Raw genomic sequence first — 22635 nt, forward strand, 5'->3', positions numbered from 1 at the left:
ATGTGTTTACTGCTCCCTCGACAGTAAATTAGTCAGACAAACCTGGCTATACAGCATTTCATTTGGGCTCTCTGCAGAATTCAGTGGGGGAAAAAAAAAATTGTTATATTGGGTTTAAAACTCCTCCCCTTTTCCACTGTACATTTTTTAACTGGCTTCTTTGTTCTGAGTTTCACGCCTCATCCCCAAGCATTAGTTGGTCTGTTATGAACTGCTTTCTACCAGATTTTTCCCATGTTAGCGTGTAAACCACCAGGAAGTTGAGTACTATCTCATGGGTTGCCCACATGCATTTTTAAAAATTCACGTGTGAGCTTTGACCAAGAATACTTTATGGTTGCGGAGTTGTTTCTTATTAGAAGGTGAGACTTTACCTGTGTATTATCTCTACTGTTGGCCATTCTTATTAACTTAAGATTCTCCTGTTGAAACTGCTAGTTAAATGAAGGGATAGCTCTTCAGGTGGTATTTGGAGAACAGTAAGGTGAGGCGAGAAGAGAATTTAAAAGATCCTATGGGCATTTTCATTGAGACAGAATAAAGAACTTTTTCGCCATCTGGGCATTTATTTAGTGTTGCTGACAATACCTTCAGGCATTTCCTAACAGACTTAACTGGCAGTAATTAAGCTGATTTGTTTGTCGTTTTAATTTTTAGTTTCGTCCACTTAAGCCATGTAGTCTCCCTTTCGAAATGAAATTCCAAGCAATAACTGTTGTAAACAGAAACAGTCATCGCTTGTAAAACGTACCTTGAAAAGCATTCCATTAGTTAAAATATTTAGGAATTTGTAATCACTTTTTTTTTAATGCTCCAAACTGAACCCTGCTAACTTCAATTTGCTGCTGGTATCTGATGCATTGCACATGACAATATGCCAGTTGGGACAGTTTTGTTTTAGACTTGTGAATGTTTGAGTAATGTTGGCCATTTTGTCTGATGCAAGAATCGGGGGTCCCTTCTAATTGGGATTATACTTCCGTTCATGCACTCCTGTTGCTTTGGATAACTTGACAAATGGCATAGCACAAAGCTGAGCTGTGCATGAACAAAAGAAAGCATCTCATCTGTGTAAAGTTTTTTTTTTATAAAGTACCCAATTCATTTTCCCATTAAGGGGCAATTTTGCATGCCCAATCCACCTACCCTGCACATCTTTGGATTGTGGGGGCGAAACCCACGCAAACACGGGGAAAATGAGCAAACTCCACACAGACAGTGACCCAGAGCCGGGATCGAACCTGGGACCTCGGCGCAGTTATCAACTGTGTAGTTAGTTGATGTCAGCCAGGTGACAGTGGTATTACAGTTGGTCACCATTAATGACCCCGTCAGAAAATATTTGTTCCTCATGTCTACCACATTTTCCCTTTGGCCACCCCTATTTTCCTCTCAATTGCACCACAGATCATTCCGTTTCTTTTCTCGCATACTCTGTCTAATTTAATTCAGTCGTTCTGAAGAAAAATGCAAAGAACTAATTTGCCGTGCCTGACGCCTCATCATTTCTCCCTTCAAATATTTGTGGTACAACCTTTCCCTTGTGAATTTTGAATTTAAGTTTTGATTTGTCTTTGGAGGTTTTTGCATCTATATCTAAGGCACTTTAAATAGCGAGTTATTTCCGTCAATGTGTATGTGAAACAGAACTCCGTATTCAATCGGACATGCTACTATCTCTTTTTTTTTGAGTAGCTGTGCTTGCTGAGAGAGCACTTGCCCATCTTGTTTGATGCTGAAAAGGGTTTGTAAAATGGAGATTACAACGGGGAGATGGGAGCTGAATTACTAAAAAACAACTTTGGGTTTAAATGCAATGCCTGCAAATTGAAACTAATCCATTAACAGTGGCAACATTTTAATACTTGTTTTAAAAAAAAAGAATCCTATTGTTTTTTTTAGCTTGCTTGTATCTGTTGACCGTTTGTATTTGTCTTTTTGTAATCTGACTGGTAGGGAAGCTGGAAGGAAAATAGAGAAGAGAAGCTGTTTTATATTCAGCCTTTTTATTTAGCTCGAAACCAGTGTGATTTCCCTTCTTGCCCATTTAATAATAAAATGATGTTATCCTGAACAGAGATTTTCATGTCTCCAGAGGTGGCACTGGGGATAAGTAATAATAAAAATTTTATCTGATTGGGACATAGCTATTGCAAGAAGAGTTGACCATAGATCCGAGGACTGAAACCAGATCAAAAATACAAGCAATGAATCCTACCTTTGCCTAGAAATGACAAACAAAACTGCTAATAATCTTTATGGATGGTTTTTGCCTCTTGGCTTGTGCTTACTTACCAATTTTTCTTTTTTGTTCCTGCCCTCTGTTTTTGTATTTTCTAGTAATTTCAGTCAAAGGGAAGAAATGTTTTCTATTTAAAATTCTTGGCCTTTTTGTCCAATTTTAATGAATGGAACAGGACAAATCACAGGAAGATTTCAATGCAGTGGAAAACCTGGAGGAAATCCTCCCCATTGGGGATCCTATCTGCAAGCATGATGAGTGTTAGGAATATAGGAGCATTCAACCAGGTCTCAGCTGATCTTCTGCTTCAACACCATCTTCCCACGCTATCCCCATATCTCCTGATGTGATTGGTACCTAGAAAGGGCATCACGGTAGCATTGGGGATAGCACAATCGCTTCACAGCTTCACAGCTCCAGGGTCCCAGGTTCGATTCCGGCTTGGGTCACTGTCTGTGCGGAGTCTGAACATCCTCCCCGTGTGTGCGTGGGTTTCCTCCCACAGTCCAAAGATGTGCGGGTTAGGTGGATTGGCCATGATAAATTGCCCTTAGTGTCCAAAATTGCCCTTAGTGTTGGGTGGGGTTACTGGGTTATGGGGATAGGGTGGAGGTGTTAACCTTGGGTAGGATGCTCTTTCCAGGAGCCGGTGCAGACTCGATGGGCTGAATGGCCTCCTGCACTGTAAATTCTATGTAAAAAAAATCTATCAACCTCTGCTTTGAACATACTCAATGACTGAGGCTCCACAGCCCTGTGGAATAGGGAATTCCAAAGATTCACCATGTGCTGACTGAAGAAATTTCTCCTCCTCTCAGTCCTAAAAGGCCTACCCCTTATCGTGAAACCCTCCCCTGGTTCTAGACCCGTAAAAACCTGAGGAAATGTACTTCCTGCATCAGCCCTGTGAGAATTCTTCATGTTCGAATGAGATCACTACTTATTCTTCTAAAGGCAATCCTGTCATCCCAGGGATCAGTCTGGTGAGCCTTCATTGCACGCCCTATGTGGCCAGTATATCCTTCCTTGGGAAAGGAGTCCAAAACCGTGCACACTAGTCCAGGTGTGCCTTATGCGCCGCACCCCCCCCCCCCCCCATTTTCAAAAATACTCTGCATTTTCATTTTCCCCATGAAAAAGTGGATAACTTCACATTTTGCACATTCCATCTGAAATGTTCTTGCCCACTCAGTTAGCCTGTCTAAATCCCCTTGCTTATTTGCATCATCCTCAACTCATATTCCCACCAAGCTTTGTGTTGTCAGCAAATTTGGAAATATTACATTTCGGCTCCACATCCAAATCATTAATATATATTGTGAATAGCTGGGCCCCAAGCACTGGTCATTGTGGTACCCACTAGGTTAAAGCCTACCGACCCGAGAGTGATCCATTTATCCCTACATTCTGTTTTCTTTCCATTACCAATCCTCAGCCCATGCCCCAGTATATTAACCCCATTCCATGTACTCTAATTTTGCTTACTAACCTCTTGTGTGAGACCCTATCAAGATCCAAATGACCATTCCACTGGTCCTCCCTTATCTATTCTACTCGTAACATCTTCAAGCTCCCAACAGGATTGCCAAACATGATTTCCTTTCACAAGTCCATGTTGACTCAATCCTAAACCCAATCCCATAAGTGTCCAGTTGTCCCATCTTTCTAGATTTTAATATTTCCCTTCCACTAATATCAAGCCAACAGGTCTGTAGTTCCTTTTTTTTCCTCTCTCTCTCCCTCCTTTCTTAGATAGTGGGGTTACATTTTCTACCTTTCAATTCACAGACACCATTCGAAAATCTTTTTGAAAGGTGACCACCAATGCATCCATTATCTCATTCAGCCACCTCTTTCAACACTCTGGGATGTAAATCATCAGAGTTTGTCAGCTTTCCCATCCCATCAATTTCTCCAGTACTACTTTTTTACTGATACTAATTTCTTTCAGGTCCTCAATATCACTAGTCCCATGACTCCAAGGTTTTTGTCTTCCTCCATGAAGACTGACACATTGGTCCTGCCTGCTGGTGGGATTTATGTGTCCCAAGTTAATGGACTTTTGGCTGGATTGCAGCATCCACTGTGGTTTCCTTGTTTAAATTTTAGATTTGGACCCTAGTTTCAGATTGAACTACATCACTTTATGATCACTCTTCCCTAAAGGCTCCTTTTACCACCTGATCTATAATTAACCCTTTCTCATGATACAATACTGGATCTAAAATAGCCCATTCTCTAGTTGGTTCCTCAACATACTGTTCTAGAAAACCATCATGTATACATTCCAGGAATTTGTCCTCCTCAGCATTAGTGCTAATTCGATTACCCAATCTGAGTTGCTCATGATTACTGTGTTGCCCTTATTACACACACTTTTAATTTCCTGAATTATGCCATCCCCACATTACCACTCTTTGGTAGTCTATAAAGAACTTAATCCAATGTTTGCTTTTTCTTGGCTCCGCCCAAATATCCTGATCTTCAGATTTGAGATCCCCTCTCTCTAATGTGTTGGTCCCATCTTAACAGTGTAGCACTGTCTCCGTTTTCTTTTTTCCTATCCTTCCTAAATGTCAAATGCCCTTGAACATTCATTCCCAACCTTGGTTACCTTGCTGCCATGACCCTGTAATGGCAATTGGCTCATAACTGTTCACTGCTATTTGTGTGCTTTTCATAAATGGTGGGATCAGTACATTAGCGAGAGAGGATCTTAAATCAGGATATGGAATCCGTTTAGGTCGGGCTATGGAATCCGTTTAGGTCGGGCTAAGAACCATCAAGGGGCTTCTACATTAGTCTTTTACATTAAGTAGTTACTGTGCTTCTCTAATATTTTTCACAGGTTCTCAGGAATGTCAAGATGATGGCGATGGGGAAGTAAATGCAAAGAAATGCAGGACCGAGGAAACCAACATCTGTAAAAAATGTTGTGCCGAATTCTTTGATCTCTCCAAGTTCCTTGAGCACAGAAAAAATTGCACTAAAAACCCACCAGTTTTGATTATGAATGAAGGCGAGAGGGAAATGCCTCCAAAAGACAGCCCAGAATCTTGCCCAGATAACTTTGCAAATGGCCAACTAACTGATCAATCTAAAAGCAATGATAGCCCTGAAGAAAAAATACGTGAAGGGAGTGAATCTGCTGAGATGAATGTTGATATTGTAGAATCTCAAAAATCATGTGCCTCAAATGCTGCCTCAAGTTTACATCCAGCCTCTGACACAAGTTATGTCCCCCAATCTAAAATACCAAACACTAATGTCACATTGGAGACGATTCGGAACACTAAAGTGGCAGTGACTCAGCATGTTCCAGACAATGTGCCCGCCAGCAACTCAAATGCAACTGGAACTGTCAACGTTATTCCGGTATTGCTTGAGCAATTGGTCTGTTTGCAGCAGCAGCAGCTTCAGCAGATTCAGTTAACTGAGCAAATCCGCATCCAGGTGGCAATGATGGCACCGCATTCTCTGCATCCTTCCATCGTTGCAGCTGCAGACCCCCTTAAAACACTGGGGGCTCACCTGTCACAACAGCTTTCTGCTGCTGCTGCTTTAATTGGCCAGAAAGTTGGTAGCCAGACCTTTACTTTCGATGGTTTTAAGCCAGTACAGCTACCTCATTCCTCTGTTGGTACAACTCATTTTAACAAGGTTTTACACCACTCTGAATCAGGATCTCTCCAAACTACTAGTGCTCTAGCTTCATTAACCTCCAAGCCTGATTCCATTTCTTGCTCTGAAAACCCTTCCAGGCTCAAACATGGCAACCTTACAAGCCCAGCTGCAAGATTTCCAAACCCCTTGCTACCTCAGTCTCCAAATTCAGCAATTATTCACAGCCCACTGATGGGACTATCTGCAGCTTCAGCCGCACGAAATCAGAAGGGCAAGCCTCCAAATGTTGCAGTGTTTGAAACCAAGTCCAGTTCAGAAGAGTCCTTTTTCAAACACAAGTGTAAGTTTTGTGGCAAAGTATTTGGAAATGACAGCGCTCTGCAGATTCACATCCGTTCCCACACTGGTGAAAGACCTTACAAGTGCAACATCTGTGGCAATCGTTTTACAACCAAAGGCAATCTGAAAGTCCATTTCCAGCGTCATAAGGAGAAATATCCCCATATCCGAATGAATCCGTATCCTGTTCCTGAGCATCTGGACAATGTTCCAACAAGCAGTGGAATTCCGTATGGCATGTCGATACCTGTTGACAATTCGGCAAACTGGGTGGACACCAAGCCTGTCTTACAAACATTGTCCAATTCAGTTGGCTTGAAGTTGTCGGCTAGTTTTGAGGATACATCAGATAAGGTACCTGTGAGTGATTTTCTGCAAAGACGGTCTCCAGCAGTAAGTGAAACTGCTTCTATGTCATCAAATATAAGCAACTACGAATCTAACCTAGAAATTAAATCTACAACTGAAAATGGCAGTGTGCCACCTTTGACTACTTCCATAATGTCTGAAACTTCAAAGCCCAAGCTCACTTTTGGTAACACACTCGATAGTAGCCAAGCATCTGAGACGTCCAAACTCCAACAGCTGGTAGAAAACATAGACAAAACATCCACTGACCCAAATGAATGTGCTGTGTGCCATCGTATACTGAGTTGCCAGAGTTCACTAAAAATGCATTACCGTACTCACACTGGTGAAAGGCCATTCAAATGTAAAGTTTGTGGTAGGGCTTTCTCCACAAAAGGCAACCTCAAGACACACTATGGGGTACATAGGGCAAAACCACCGTTGCGAGTGCAGCATTCGTGTCCTATCTGCCACAAGAGATTCACCAATGCTGTTGTTCTTCAGCAGCATATTAGAATGCACATGGGAGGTCAGATCCCTAACACCCCTTTGCCTGAGGGCTATTATGATGGTTCTGACCCAGAGCCAACTTTAGCTGATGAAAGTGCTGAACTAGACAGCAGCTTTACTGATGAAAATATGGATGAATCCGAGTTGGAAGGGGACAAGGGTACGAAGACACCTACAGTTGAATATTCAAAACCAGTTTTGCCTTACAGTGACTTGCCAGCCAACTCCCCTTTGTTGGTATTCTCAAATATAGCTGCTTTGGAAAGTCAGATGAAAATGATCAACTCTAGTGTGAACTTGCAACGACAGAGCAGTTTGAAATCCAGTGAGAATGGCTCCCCAGAAAGTGAGAGTATGGCTAACGATTCTTCTTCGGCAGTAGGCGATCAAGAATGCCAGAATAATCCGAGCCCAGGTGCTTCAGAACCTGTATTGTTCCAAGCTTCGTCTCCTGCAAACAGCTATAACGGTAGTCATCTGTCAAAGTCACCCGGATTTCCTGCTTCTTGTGAAAATTCAGGCACAAAAGTTGAGCCTGTTGAGGCATCTGAACTGCCAAATGATGGTGCGTTAGATTTAACATCAGCCAATATTCATCGCAAAATTAAGGAAGAAGTGCCTAGTATACCATTTACTAATGGGGACTGCAGTGAGTATGAAAAAATATATATTATTATAGTATAACCTTTTGTGAATAACCTCAGCAGCATCTCCAGTCTATTTTTTTGAGTCTCCGTTGCAATTTCATAAATGCAGCTAAATGGACTAACTTGAGATAATTTGATAGCTCAATAGAATGGACCCTAATAATAGTTACTTGGAGCCTTTTATTTTTTAATTAAACAAAAAATTGAGCCACTTGGTTTTTTTTAACAAATTAAAGAGTAAAAGTTTATGTGCAGTTGTAAAGTACATTTTGAGCTTCAGTGTTGAGATCGAGTGAAGCATGACCTTTGTGGTGTAAAACAGCAACTGATAGATGTTTTATTTTAGAACAGGGTAAGGAGTGACAGTTGTCTCCATTCCCTTCGAAAGTAGAGTTTCATGAGCACTGAGTTGGGGAGATAATGGGCAACATTCATGTGTAACCTTTTGTGCGTGTCCATAGCTATCCCTGCACTCACTAGACCTCTGTGAAGATGAAATTGCAGACTTTTCTGGATCTTGATGATGATGATGATGGCGATGCCTGATTCCTTTTTTATGTTCGCATATCTCTAGTATCTTGAGGGCTTTAGAGCCAACTGTAGCACTGAGATCAGTGAACTCATGAGATCAGAGATCGAACCTGAGAATTTTGTAAAATGCGGCTACACGTTTGTCTGGACCACATGCTTTATGGTCTGTAAATGAACAGCATCTTTCAACAGTCTGCTTTATTTGCAATTCCGCCATCAGGGTGAACTGCTCCTTGTTCAGTTTTAATTCATGTCCCAGCAGGTTTACAAAGTGAAGGTGATGTGCACAAATTTGGAGAATATATTCTTAAGAACTGGATGTACATGTCCTTAATTTGTTGTTGTGACTTACAGCTGGCAGAGATTAATGTAGCTAGAGTCCCATATATGAAAATGTCATGCTCTGGAGTGCATCATATTTTTTAACTTTTGATTATTGACTGCCTTTAAGGGGCGGAACAATGGCGCAGTGGTTAGCACTGCTGCCTCACGTTGCCGAGGATCCGGGTTCAATCCCGGCTGCGGGTCACTGTCCATGTGGAGTTTGCACATTCTCCACGTGTCTGCATGGGTCTCACCCGCACAACCCAAGGATGTGCAGCGTAGGTGGATTGGCCATGCTAAATTGCCCCTTAAATGGAAAAAAATAATTGGGTACTCTAAATTTACATGCAAAAAAATTATTGACTGCCTTTAACTTGGATATCTTTTTTTTTTGCTATCGGGACCGGAGTGTATTTTGGGTTTATGCTTTTTTATAAAAATGTTTTTTTGCATAACTTATTCATGACTCCTAAGTTAAATGTTACAAAACCACGCAAAAAAAGTAAATAAAAAAAGACAGACCAAAATCAGCACATCTATTTGCAGGCAATTGTCTTCCTTCCCGCTGTGGCCATTAGATGGAACACATATTTTACAATCCCCAGTGTGGCCAGAGCATGTATGTATGATTGTCTATTTACAGTTTAGTTTGGGCTTCAACTTGCCCTTCGAACAGTCCCCTGCCATTTTGTCCCTTGTCCCTTTTGATTCCTTTGCGTGCCTTTGCACTCCCTCCTCTTTTCCTCCTTGTCCCGTGGTTCGTTTGTGTCCGTCCCACCGCCCAGCAGCTCCAGCTGGAAGGGCATCTTGTTTGATGACCTCAATTGCCTGAAATTTCCCTTGCCCATTCTAGATGCTCATTGTTGCACCTCTCGCAAGCTGTTTTCGGTGTCTCGAGGATATGCTTGAACATGCTGAGAGTAGTGATTGCTCGCGATGGTGATTCAGCAAATGTACATCCAATTAGTCTATTCCATTCCCTTTGACCTTGTCAGCTGCATTTCCTTTCAAAGATTTGCTTCTGTTTTTTGGATTATATCTTTGCCACTTTGGCAAGATGTGTATACACATATTCTAAACCTCACCATGTAATTAGCATGTTACTTGTGACAATAACTTTAAATCTTTAAATATGTCATATGGTTTCAGACATGCTGACCAGGAGGAGTCATTTACCATTTTACATTTGTTTTTTTTTAAATTGAAAAGATCTGGGGGGAGAAAATCTGTGCTTTTTGAAAAAAGTTTAGAGTACCCAATTCATTTTTTCCCAATTCAGGGGCAATTTAGCGTGGTCAATCCACCTATCCTGCACATCTTTGGGTTGTGGGGGCGAAACCCACTCAAAAACGGGGAGAATGTGAGAATGTGCAAACGCCACACGGAGAGTGACCCAGAGCCGCGATCGAACCTGAGGCCTCAGCGCCGTGAGGTAGCAATGCTAAGCACTGTGCCACCGTGCTGCCCGTCGTTTTAAAATCTATTCTTTCTTTTGGAACTAATGCTCCTAACCCTTGGTGTCATAATGAATCTCTTTAGCATCCTTTCCATGGCCCTAACCTCAAGCTCAAAGTAAGGTGCCTAAAAGTGGAACTAATATTTGAATTGCAGCCTAATGGTCATTACAAATTTGGCACTGCATTAGTGACTGTATTTCAGAAATATTTTATTGGCTGCAAGTGCTTTTGTGCTTGTGAAAGATGTTGATCTCAATGCAGGTACTTATTTCTTACTATACTGCATTTGTACTCCATGCATCTATTTAAGAGAATATAGGATTTTATTTCTCTCTATAACTTACCCTCCCACTTTTAACACCGCTTATCTAAGCCCCAAGTCGCACTACTACCTTTCTTATTGTATGTTTGTAACCCCTGAAGTCATTTGCAAACCTTCATCCTGAATGATACTAATTCAAAACACAATCCTTAATCCCCCAAATGCTTCCCCTGCATAAACATGCTATCAAATCCCCTTTAAAAGAAAGAACTTTCCTTTATGTAGTATCTATCATGACATCAGAATGTCCTTAAAAGTACCCTGGAAATGTGATCATTGTTGTAATATAGAAAACATTAGTGGTCAGTTTGCACACATCAAGGTCCCATAATTAGCAATTAAATAAATGACTAGATCACTCGTGAGGAAAAAGCATTGGCCTAGAAGTTGTAGAGCTCTCTTTTATCCATTATTTCCTCAAAAAAAAATCCTCAATTGTTAAAATGATCCTGTAAGGCCCACAGCAATGATCTTTCTCTTTCCCTGGTCATGAACATAAGTTTTAATTTTGTGGTTCCATAAAATCCAATTGTTCTTGGGTTTCGTTAGAATTGAGTCGATTTGCTCAGCAACTGAATCCATAGTGTGTGCGGCCCTGGCATTTCAGAGCATGCACAACATCCATGGCAGTGACAGTCTTGCACTTGGCATGCTCGGTCTAGGTGACCCCATTTCTGATCTCCACGGCAAGCCAATACTGTACTTTGCCGTGTCGCTTTGTTCTGCCTTTCCCTGCCTTTTGCCTCCTTTTCTTCTACCAGGTGTGACGCTGTCTAGCTTTATTGATGATTTGCATGCACCCAGCTAGTTATATCGTTCATGATGTGGATTAGGTGGTGTATTGCTGATCACATAATTAATCCCTGACCACAAACTCACCGCCAATGAAGGGTGCTTTTACATTTATTGGGAATGTAAATTCTGAACTGTAGACTGATTCCCAGAACTAATTTGAAATGATTATGGCTCTAATTGCCTGTGTATATCCATAGAATTCCTACAGGGCCATTCTGCCTATCGAGTCTGCACTGACTCCCAGAAAAAGCACCCAACCAGGCAACTGTCCCACCCTATCCCTGTAACCCCAGGTAACCTGCACATCGACACGAACGGGCAATTTAGCATGGCTAATCCACCTAACCTACACGTATTTGGTCTATGGGAGGGAACCGGCACACTTGGAAGAAACTCACGCAGCCACTGGGAGAACATGCAGACGCCATACAGTCACCCGCATTCGGGATTGAACCGGATGCCTGGCGCTGTGAGCCAAGAGTCCTAAACGCTGTGCCAATATGTCACCTTTATATAAAAAAAAAGGCATAACCACTTTAGCTTTTTGAACCAAATTATTATTCCTTTTGACCCATGTGCAATGTGGTCCATAAAAAAAGTACATTCTATTTCCCCACGGAGTGAATCTGCTGGGCAAGAAATAAATCCTGCCTGAGCAACAATGCAGAGTGATTTGTATCTGATACTGAAACCTGAATTGTACATCATCAGTTTATTGCACTGCCATAAATAGTAATAACTGCACTATAGGATCCAACCTTTTTTAGTATAGGCCACCAGATCCCCAACTAGTTATCCTTCCTATAATTTTGCTCTTTGAGATTGATCTCATCACTTTGCTGAACATTTGCTTCTTGTCCTTTCCTTACCAATTGTAAATGTAATGATCAATGTTTAGGTATTCATTCGGTTCTGACATAACCATAACCAGTTATTTCTGTCAGCAAAATTTGTCCTCTAAGATTTGGAGCATGCCGTACAATCTGAGAATCTTAACAGATCCCTTTATTGTATGTATAATAGATCTTACACATGTCATGTGTTCTGTAACTTCAGAAGAATTGAAAAACACTTGTGCATGGGAATGATTGAGATCCATCTGTTTGCTGTCACTCTTGTATAACACACTTCTGCTCATAAAGGGCTAAATGCAACTTAAAAATTAGTTAACATTGAACTTTTGTGATGGGCTACATGATTCATACCTCGGCTTGGAGTATCTTTCATCTCCTTCACTGTCTGGATAGTGAGGTCTTTCAATGTCTCTGGCTGATTACATTGTCACTGCAGATGGCGTGCTAGTCTGTCTGGCTGCTAAAGTTACCTTGTTCAAGGAAATAATTTCAATTCTTGGAGAAGAAATTTGCAGCAGTGTTATTGGCCAGCTGAGCTGCCTCCTGGATGCAATAAATGAAAATCATTCTTATCATAATAGCTACAAATATTCAGGACCACCATTCATGAACCCCATTGTCTGAAAACTAAAATTTCACGTTAGAATTAGGCTGGCTTGTGTGTCATTCCTAGAAATTATTTAAATAGCATCTAAATAGCCTGTGCAGCCGTGGGAGTTAATCCTTTGGAAGGTAAAAGTACCTTAACAGTACCATAAGAAAATGAAATTAAATCAACCAACGTTTGCTCACCTTTTGGGTGTAAATCCCAAAATATGACATTGACCAATCTTCCCCACACCTCCTTCCCACTGAGTATCACTGAGTATAGGGGCGTAGCCTTTGTTCTCTTGGGTTTTTTTTCCTGTTCTAACCTCCGACAATAAAAAAAGTTGTGATCCAGAAATAGTGTGTGGTGCATTGTCCTTGACATGGCCATATAAATAGCTTGTTGAAAGAAATGGAAATTTTGCACTTTGCTTGTTGGATGCTTTAGAAGGACTCGGGTAAAATAAACTTGACCTGTGATTCTGATGTGGGGTACCAGATGATTAAGTATCCAATTATTTCATGCTGATGAACACATTTAAAGGATACGTGACAGTTACTTTGGATACATTGAGTTTCTTAAGAGAAGATTGTGGATGCCGACTGTTATCCGGCTAATCTATTGCTTTACCTGCAAAAGCAGGGTATGCCCCATCAATGCAAACTGTTAATACAGTGCTTAAAAGGGCCTGAATTCTACATAATCAAACTGGGAGAGGGAGATGCCTCTATACATTTCAGTGCTTGCCACTGTCATGTATTTATGTTATAGAAGCACTGGCCTTGGGCAGCTTGAGAATGGATTTTTTTAAAATAAATTTAGATTACCCAATTATTTTTTCCAATTAAGGGGCAATTTAGCATGGCCAATCCACCTACTCTGCACATTTTTGGGTTGTGGGGGCGAAACCCACGCAGACACGGGGAGAATATGCAAACTCCACACGGACAGTGACCCAGAGCCAGGATCGAACCTAGGACCTCAGCGCCGCGAGGCGGTTGTGCTAACCACTAGGCCACCGTGCTGCCCTAGAATGGATTTATTTTTGAGCAGAACTTCACCCTTTCTCATTTGTCACATCACTCAAATAAAAATTCATGATTTCAAACAGGAGTTTTTTTTCTCCTAGGCTGCCTTCTGATCGTACAGGTGAAAACGGCAATGATCAGTTAATGGATACTTCCATTTTTTTTGCACATTTGATTGTTGAAGGGCCATTTTATGAAAGCATTTTTGAATTTTCCTGAAGTTGGCAGTTAACTTTTTTTTTGTTCAATGGGGTTTTCCTGTATATTGAGCAGAGCAATGTACCAAGGGTGTTCACTAATTTTGCTGAAAATTGTGCAAATGATTGATGCTGACCTTTTCCAGTCGAATTCCATAAACCCCACTGCAAGAGTAGAAGGAATGAATGAATGAATTTGTGTGTTTCAATTGGCTGCCTTTCTCCGATTCATCTCGCTGCTGCTAAAGCATTAGTATTTGTAGCTGAGGTTGTAAAATTTGGTATGGCAATTGAGAATTAATTCTAGTAAGGGATCCACCATGTATAATTTACCACCCGATTAGACTAAACAGTGAAAAACCATTGTATGTTTTTAGGTGCTGTTCAAGTTCCTGCAGGTTCCTTTATCAGGGCTCCTCCTTGTCTGATCAAAGTGGAAGTAAGCGACCATGGAGAACGACCAGCAGGAACCACTGCACAGTTTCTTGCCCCATCAGCTTTGGCTCCAATCATGCCACCTATTTTGACACCTCCACCCCGTCGTACACCTAAACAACACAACTGCCCTACTTGTGGAAAGAGCTTCTCCTCAGCAAGTGCTCTGCAGATTCACGAACGCACGCACACTGGTGAAAAGCCATTTGCATGCACCATCTGTGGAAGAGCTTTTACAACGAAAGGAAATCTCAAGGTAACTTTTTCAGATTGAGAAAAATGCTACCGTACATATTAAACTCAAAAGTAATGACCCAAAATTTGTGGTCAATGGCGAAGAAGCGACAATCGCTGTTCACCTCAATGAGAGCTGCCCACAAAAGTAAGCCCAGGTTACTCTAGGTATATTTGCATTAATCCAGTGCCTGATTCAATGTGGTGCCCTCTTCAGGGGATCTGTGGTGTCTGTGAGCAGTATGTGAAGTAGCCAGGCCCTTCAACAAATCGGATTGAAGAATCCTCATGGAAGCATGCAAAGTATAAAAAACAGTTTAGATTGTGTACAGAAAGCAAAATAAGGATTAGGAAAGATGTGTGGGATTAAAGACAAATGAGACCAAATTCCTATGTTCATTAACTGCTTAAGTAATGAGGATCCATAGTTGTAAAAATACATTTTTCAGGGCTAGAAATGTTGTTTGGCTATAATTATTACTTGCACGCCATCTTAAAGTACCAATCCTAACATGGTACGAGGGGGTAAGTACCCCAAGTTCATTCTGTGAGTAGGTTTCAAAGCTGAGTCTATTGAAAGGACTGTTCCAATGCACCCTGTGGAGAGCAGGGTATCTCTGACAATATCTTCTGGATTTATGATTTTCTAAGTATGCGTATTACAGAAGCTGCTGTCAGATTTTCTGTTATAATTGTAAGTGCTGCTGGCCTATTGCAAAATCCAGGCCATTATTTGCAGCAGCAGATGATTCGTGTGAGGCTCGCTTTGATCTTGCTGAAACAATGCTTTCATTTAAAATCTGGACAGGTTTCACATCAATATTTCAGTGGGTAAAAGCACAGCCTAATATGGGAGTTGGATGTGAAAAGTCACAGGTTTGATCTCTGGTCTGTGCTGAATTAACTGATCTCCAAATGTGTTTTTTGTAGAGGCACTAAAACCTGATTCAGTGCTCCAGTACTTGGCAAGTGGGAGTAAAGTTATTTGCTACTTGTTGATCATCAATGCTTAAAAAATACCCGTGTGGATGTTGAGTGAGTTAATAGCAGGGTTGAGAAATTTCCAGCTCTTGGTGAAATTCTGACTTTGATTTATTATCCCATTGAAATGTTTTTCTGACATCTGCCTTTGCCTCTCTGTAGTTCTTTGCATGTACATAAATCCAGCCAGGTCATGTTCTGTTGTCAGTATGAATTTCATCCAGTATGACGTGCATGAGGTCAGATGCTGAGGTCACTCTGGTGATTTGTAACAAATGCATTGGCCCACATTCTTGATGGTAATAGAAGGTGAGAACAATGGAAAACCAATATTTCTACCCAATTGAAATCTAATAATTCCATTCTTCCTCTGATGTGACCTATTTGCATTTCAACCCTTATTAAAAAAAAGTGTTATAATTTTCCAGCCCCCTCAGGCTGCAGTGACTTTTTTTGCTTTGCACTGTTACTTATATGTGATTCCTTGTTACAAAATGTTCAAACCTCCATCCACTCTCACCACTGGTTATGCCCACCCCTCTTCCTCACCCAGTCCCATAGTCAAAAAGCTTGACTATGTGGGAGTTGATGGGTAGTGAATAGTGTTGATTATAATATAGTAACGGATATGGTTAATGTGGAAATGGATCAATATAGGAATAGGTCCTCTGTTGATGTTTATTTGAAAGTGAGGAGAAAGAAGATTGTGTAGTCCAGAGGGAACTAAGCTGCATTTACTCCAGAGAATGCTTGAAGCTGAAATCTCCAGGTTTTGTTTTCACAACCTGATTACCTATTTTCCCTTTTTTCGTGTCTTGCAGGTCCATGTTGGAACTCACATGTGGAATAATTCAGCCAGGCGTGGGAGACGTCTTTCACTAGATAGTCCTATGATACTGATTGGCAATGACCCAAAGAAGATCTCTGAGATGTTCCCAAAGGATATAATGGCTCCTGCAATGAATATTGAACCTACCATCTGGAACCAATACACCACTGTGCTTGCCAATGGCTTAGCTTTGAAAACCAACGAGATCTCTGTAATTCAGAATGGTGGTATTCCTTCGATCGCAGTTAGTGTGGCAAGCGGTTCTGTTGTGAGCACTAGCACTCCAATTCCCAAAGTGGATGCGTCCCAGTCTGGCATTAGTCCAGCAATCACTGATGAGGAGAAGCATAGTTCTGAAAGTGTTGCTATGCCTCACATCACCCATTTTGCAGAAGAAAGCAAAATAGCTGTTAATTTAAAGAAAAATGATATTCTGTAGCACATGTGCAGAGTAGAGTACATTTTAGTCTTAGGTTTTATGACAAACAACCACAGACCTCAATATGGGCTACTATTTTCATATAATCCCCAAAAATGTAAAAATAGTTTTTTTTTACTGTAGCTGTCTCTAACAGAACTGCCGGGTACCTCCTGAATTTATGTTATGAGTACAATCATTGCTTTGCAAATTTATTGTATAAAACTCTGGGATTTATCTAAAAGAATAAAATAAAGCGGGTCTTGCAAAGTGAAGCGTTTACAATATTGAATTGAGTTTACAATATTTGAAGTGTACAGCCTCTTTCTCATGAATTTTTACTACAAGGTCCTTATGAATCCAAAGATTGAAACAAATCCTGTAATTAGTGCTAGTTTTGAAATAATGAGTAGAAATTGAAATGAATCATTTCCAAAAACTACGATAGAGATTTGTTTTTTGAGAATGTGTGTAATTGTATTTACTGTTTATACATTAAAACCATTTATGCGGGTAACTGTTCTAGAATGTCAATTGGTGCCATCTGTTTAGAATTCTAATGACAATTTAAATAAAAAATCTTGAATGAACTCTTGTTTTAAATGCAGTCTCAGAATTAACATGAATTTATAGAATTGCACATTCTATGAATTAAATTGCTTAATTTAACTTGGGATTAACTTCCGTCAAATATCATTTAAAGCCAATGAAACATTTGCAGATCCCCATTCAGCTGAGAAGTGTTCTGCCAATTGTGGACATGAACCAAATAACTAGCAGCAGTTTTGGAGTGGGGGTGGTAGAGGAATTGTTTTTTTCAACAGAAGTACTAGTTTTGGGGTGGCAATGGGCCTGGCCTCCTTTTTCTTTGGACTGAAGGGGCAGGTGAAAAGAATCATGAATCCCGATCACAGTGCACTAATATCTGCTGGAAAGAGAATGGTTATAAGTTGGGTGAGGGCAGGATTGGCATCAGCTGTAAAACCTTCCAGACAAATAGCCGGCACTATCATGCAAAGTGGCTATTTGGGAAAAGTACAGAGGCCAGCAGACATCAAAAGAATCAGCTCAAATTGGTGCCCTTTTAAGAGAAGATGAGAGAAATATCTAAAGAAAGGAGAAAAATGTATTTGTAAGAAAATTATCCTTTCAGTGCAGATGCTTTAAGGACTTGGTTGAAAGAAATAAATAGGATTTATATAATTTATAAAATAACTTGACTTAAATTAGATTTGGTCCCAATATATTTTTGGCTTGGAGGAGTGGGGTTTGAGTAACGAGATGCAACTGCTTCATATAACTCCTTCATTATATCTAGACATTTGACGACTTTCACAATTGCTACAATTGAGATTTGGGAGAATTTGGTAACTATTCATCTTGCAAAGATGGTATTTATGGGACTTTTTATTATGTGACTCTTTAAAGTCAACTCGAGAAACCAAAGGGTTGCAGCATTATACTAAGATGCATTGACGTACTTCTGCTTAATACTGATTAAAACAAGAGTTCATTCTTGATCGATTTAAAATATTGCCTACCTTGGTTGGTTTGAACCAAGTTTCTTGTTTGATTTGTGGATGGTATACCATTTATGCTTTAGCCAAAGGAGACCCACATGTAGCATATGAGGGAAGTGGGGAGAGTGGGCCCCGAACTTGAAGAAATTTTGTTAACTACCTCACTTTCTAATTTTAGTTTTTTGTTTTGTTTTGGTCATGCTGGTTACTTTTGTAGAACCTGACCATTTTTGTAAAATGAACTGGCTTGAAGTAGACACCTGTGCAGTTGGACAGTGGTTACATCAGTATATGGACCAAGCCTTCATCGACAGGGATTTGAGAGCATTACATAAACAGTTTTCTTTTTTTTTTAATGGACATTTCTGCGTGCTATAGTTTAACACTGAATGTACAACTGGAGTGCTGGAAAAATGGACACCGCCTCTTGCTTTACAGATGGAATACTTTTAGGCTCTTGTAGCCGGAGTAAATTTCAATGCCAGTATGGAAGAGTAAGCTACCATTTCAATGCAGTGTTTTCTTTAAAGTTCTGAAATGACTGGTTCACTTTGGCTTTTATGATTTCAATTTACCACAATAATTTTCATGGTGCTTTCAAATGTTAACACAGTTAGTGGACTGACATTGGTAACTGAATCTGCAGAATCCATATGGTTTACATGAAAAATGGATCTTTGTTACATGTTGCTGATGCCTTGAATATGCTGTCTTTTCATGAATGTTTTAGTGGCTCTCTAGTACATCTACTGAATGTAAACTTGATTTTCTTTCTGGCATATGGGAATAAATGCAGGATAGCATTGTCACAGTCACCTGGTGATCCTGTTTATTCATATACAAAATTACAATTCTCAACATGAGAATATTCAAACAAGCAATTGATGCTCCTCTTTTATGATGACCTGATGACATCTTTTTAATAGAACGGTGTAGGTTTCATCCTTTGCATTATTTGATCTCTACAGAATAGATTGTGTGGGTGCTAGTTTGTTTCAGTATCCCTGGACAAAAGGAGCACCAAAAACTTGCAAAGGTTTGCAATTTTCAAACATTTGTCTGTTTGGTCCTGGCCTTGCTAGAAAGTATGTATGGATGACTATGAAATGAGGATGGAATATGACTTTGGTTATGATGCATCACTGAATAGCCTTCTTACAGGTAAGTGTTAATTCAGAAATTCAACAGTACAGATCGCTGCAAAGGGGGAGATTGACGTGGTTTAAGTGAGCCACGCTTGTCATAGAGAGCATTCACCAGACCTTGATGACTGATCATCACCGGACGAACAGTCAGTTGTTAAATATATTTTCTTGAATGGATCACTGTGATGCCTGACTACATACTTATTGCTAATAAGACTATTTATCTACCAGAGGTTTAATTACTGTTTAAAACATTGCAGTGGTTGAAATTTGCTAACTTCACGGATCATTGATTTGAGTATGGCATATGGCTGGCATGCATATCTCAGTTAGGCAGATAAACAGGGCATTTGCTCGCAGGAAATTCCGGTCCCATGCCAGCGGATGGGTTTCCCGGCGACGAGGGGTATGATCGCCGGGAATTCCCGTTGGCGGGACGAGTAGATCCCACCAGCGATCGCCTCCCAACACACAGTGGGGTGGTCTGTAAATCATGCCCACAGTCTTGTTACCTGCACACAATATATGAAGTGCTAACTTCTGCATTAAAGGATGTGGTATTGGACCTGTGCAGTTACAAATATGATAAATAGTGCATCTGATTTTATATAAACAAATTTTAATGACCCATGTATAGTTTGTTAGAATTTGGGCGATATACTAAATCACCTTATTTTCTTGAAAGTATTTTTAGTCAACAAATTTTCAACAATTTTACAATAGAAAAATCTCGCCCCCACAACCCAAAAGGATGTGCTGCCACGTTAATCATGCCCAATTGCTTGAGCCCTTGTGAACATACTTGCCTTTTAAGTATTACCTTGATTGTGCCTACCCCTGATTTACATGCCCCTTCCACTCCTGTGCTCCCCCACCTTTGATTTCACATGCACCCACTCACTTCCCCCCTCCTGCTCACACCCTCCCTCCCTCTCACTCTCTCTCGAGAAGCCTCTGCTTTTTAGGGACATCAGCTGTCAGAGGCAAGTTCTCATGATCTAATTTTTCTGTCTTCCATAGGGCCAGGTGTGGAGAGGAACAGGCCAGTGGGTTCTTGGATGGCTGGTGACCTCTGAAGACATCAAAACCACAGACCTGGCACCGACTCATTAGTTGAGTGCAGGTGCACTTGCCCTGATGGGTCCTTGTGTGTTGATAAGGGTGGCACTGGTTATTGAGCTCAATTGGATTAGCCAAATGTTAGTTCTGTACTGGACAGTCTGGACTTCACTGCTTATTGGGCCTGTTGTAATCCTGGATGACCTTGGGTCTCGTATTTTAAAACCTCATCGTCTCACAGCATTGCACAGACCAGCTGAGGAAAGATCTGTTCATTTTGCGGAAATGCACCCACTGACCATGCACTCACTGATCAATGTAGTGATCAATCTGAAATGACCGGGAGCCATGGGGTGTGGCTCCAAAAGGCCACTTCATTGGTGAAATGTCAGCTCATCTTCCTCTATCATTTTCTGGTCAAGTGCGTTGAAGAAAGGTCTGAACAGACCTGTCCTGCATCCTATAGATGCCTTCCTCAGCATGTCCTACCAAACTTAATTGCCACTACCAAATCACTCATTCAAAATCATTTCCAGGTCGCTGATTACTCAGTGAGGGAAAAAAGATCCCAGTATTGTCCTTGTTACACCCACACCCTGGCTATTCACCAGTTCAAATTGCCGAAGGAGAAAGAAATCATTCAATCCTGAATGGTCAGAAGAACTATTTCATAGTAAAAAGCAGGAAGAGAGAGAGCATTGTGCATTTCTTTTGTGCTGATACGTCCGCATCCAAGGAAAGGGAGATGGGAGTCAGCACATTTTGTGGGAAAGGCACATTTACCACTCGGGCGTGCAGGTAATTATCATTTGTGCTTTTTTAAAATGACCTACGATGTCTGAACAATGATGGGGCAGCACCATGGCGCAGTGGTTAGCACTGCTGCCTCACGGTGCCGAGGACCGGATTCGATCCCGGACCTGAGTCACTGTCCGTGCGGAGTTTGCACATTCTGCCCGTGTCAGTATGGGTCTCACCCTCACAACCCAAAAGGATGTGCAGGGAAGGTGAATTGGCCACGCTAAATTGCCTCCTAATTGGAAAAAAAAGAATTGGGCATTCTAAATTTATTTTTTAAAATGAAAAATGATGTTGACTTGCTGCTGAACCATATAAAGGTTAGTTAAGTGACCCTACTGATACAGGAGTAATGATGGCAACTTAAAAGAAAAATAAAGTACCCCATTCATTTGTTTCCAATTAAGGGGCAATTTAATGTGGCCAATCTACCTACCCTGCACATCTTTGGGCTGTGGGGATGAGACCCACGCAGACACGAGGAGAAAGTTCACACTGACAGTGGCCTGGGGCCAGGATCAAACCCGGGTCCTTGGCGCCGTGAGGCAGCAGTGGCATCCTGATCGATAGCGACCTAAGTTGAAAGACAGCTACAGTAACTCATCTGTCGTGTGGGAAAATAAAGGCAAAATCCGAGCTTGAACTTTCTCATAGAATCATAGAATTACAGTGCAGAAGGAGGCTCTTTGGCCCATCGAGTCTGCACCAACCCTTGGAAAGAGCACCATACCAAGCCCTTACCTCCACCCTATTCCTGTCACACAGTAACCCCACCCAACCTTTTTGGACACCTAGAGCAATTTAGCATGGCCGATCCACCTACCTATACATCTTTGGGTTGTGGGGGGTGAGACACGAAGAGAATGTGCAAACTCCACTCGGCCAGTGACCCAAAATCGAACCTGGGTCCTCGGCACTGTGAGGCAGCAGTGCTAACCACTGTGCCACCATGCTGCCCATTCTGTAAGCTTATTTACATGCTCTTGAACATTGATCTGAGTTGGATGAATTGCTCGTTCTGCTTTCCCTTCCTTGTGCAAAATCACTAACTATCTGAGTGGCGTCAGGAAATTGAACAACTGTCCACCCCTCAATTGGGTACGAATGCCCTATGTAGCCTGATCTTGCAGCTCTTCCTTCATGGCTGATTATCAGGTTTCGGTATTTCAATGTATTAGCGCTGTAAAAGCACAAAGGAACAAGCTAATTTTTGTACAATGTAGTTTTCAATTATGCTGTGCTCTGGTATGTAATGGCAACATGAAGATTTTGTGAAATAAGACACTTCTGAGAGAGTTCATGTATAACTTTGAAGGCGGTAGGACATACAGTATTAAGGAAGTAATTAGCAAAGTTATGGGATCTTGGATTTCTTACACACGGAATTGAGTACAAAAGCAGGGAAGTTT

At 41.1% G+C, this 22635-nt stretch overlaps 1 protein-coding gene across 2 annotated transcripts in view; it reads left to right on the forward strand.

Annotated features, from left to right (window-relative positions):
* sall4 (spalt-like transcription factor 4) overlaps positions 1 to 19039 on the forward strand; it is a 44372-nt gene extending 25333 nt beyond the window's left edge. For both annotated transcript variants that reach the window (XM_038803122.1, XM_038803123.1), the window contains exons 2-4: positions 5091 to 7712; positions 14185 to 14498; positions 16279 to 19039. In XM_038803122.1, the coding sequence (XP_038659050.1) occupies positions 5091 to 7712; positions 14185 to 14498; positions 16279 to 16725 (3383 nt within the window). In that variant the 3' untranslated portion in view covers positions 16726 to 19039. The remainder of the gene's footprint in view (positions 1 to 5090; positions 7713 to 14184; positions 14499 to 16278) is intronic.
* Positions 19040 to 22635: the final 3596 nt, after the last annotated feature.

This window comes from Scyliorhinus canicula, chromosome 7, assembly GCF_902713615.1.
Source record: "Scyliorhinus canicula chromosome 7, sScyCan1.1, whole genome shotgun sequence".
Classification (NCBI taxonomy): domain Eukaryota; kingdom Metazoa; phylum Chordata; class Chondrichthyes; order Carcharhiniformes; family Scyliorhinidae; genus Scyliorhinus; species Scyliorhinus canicula.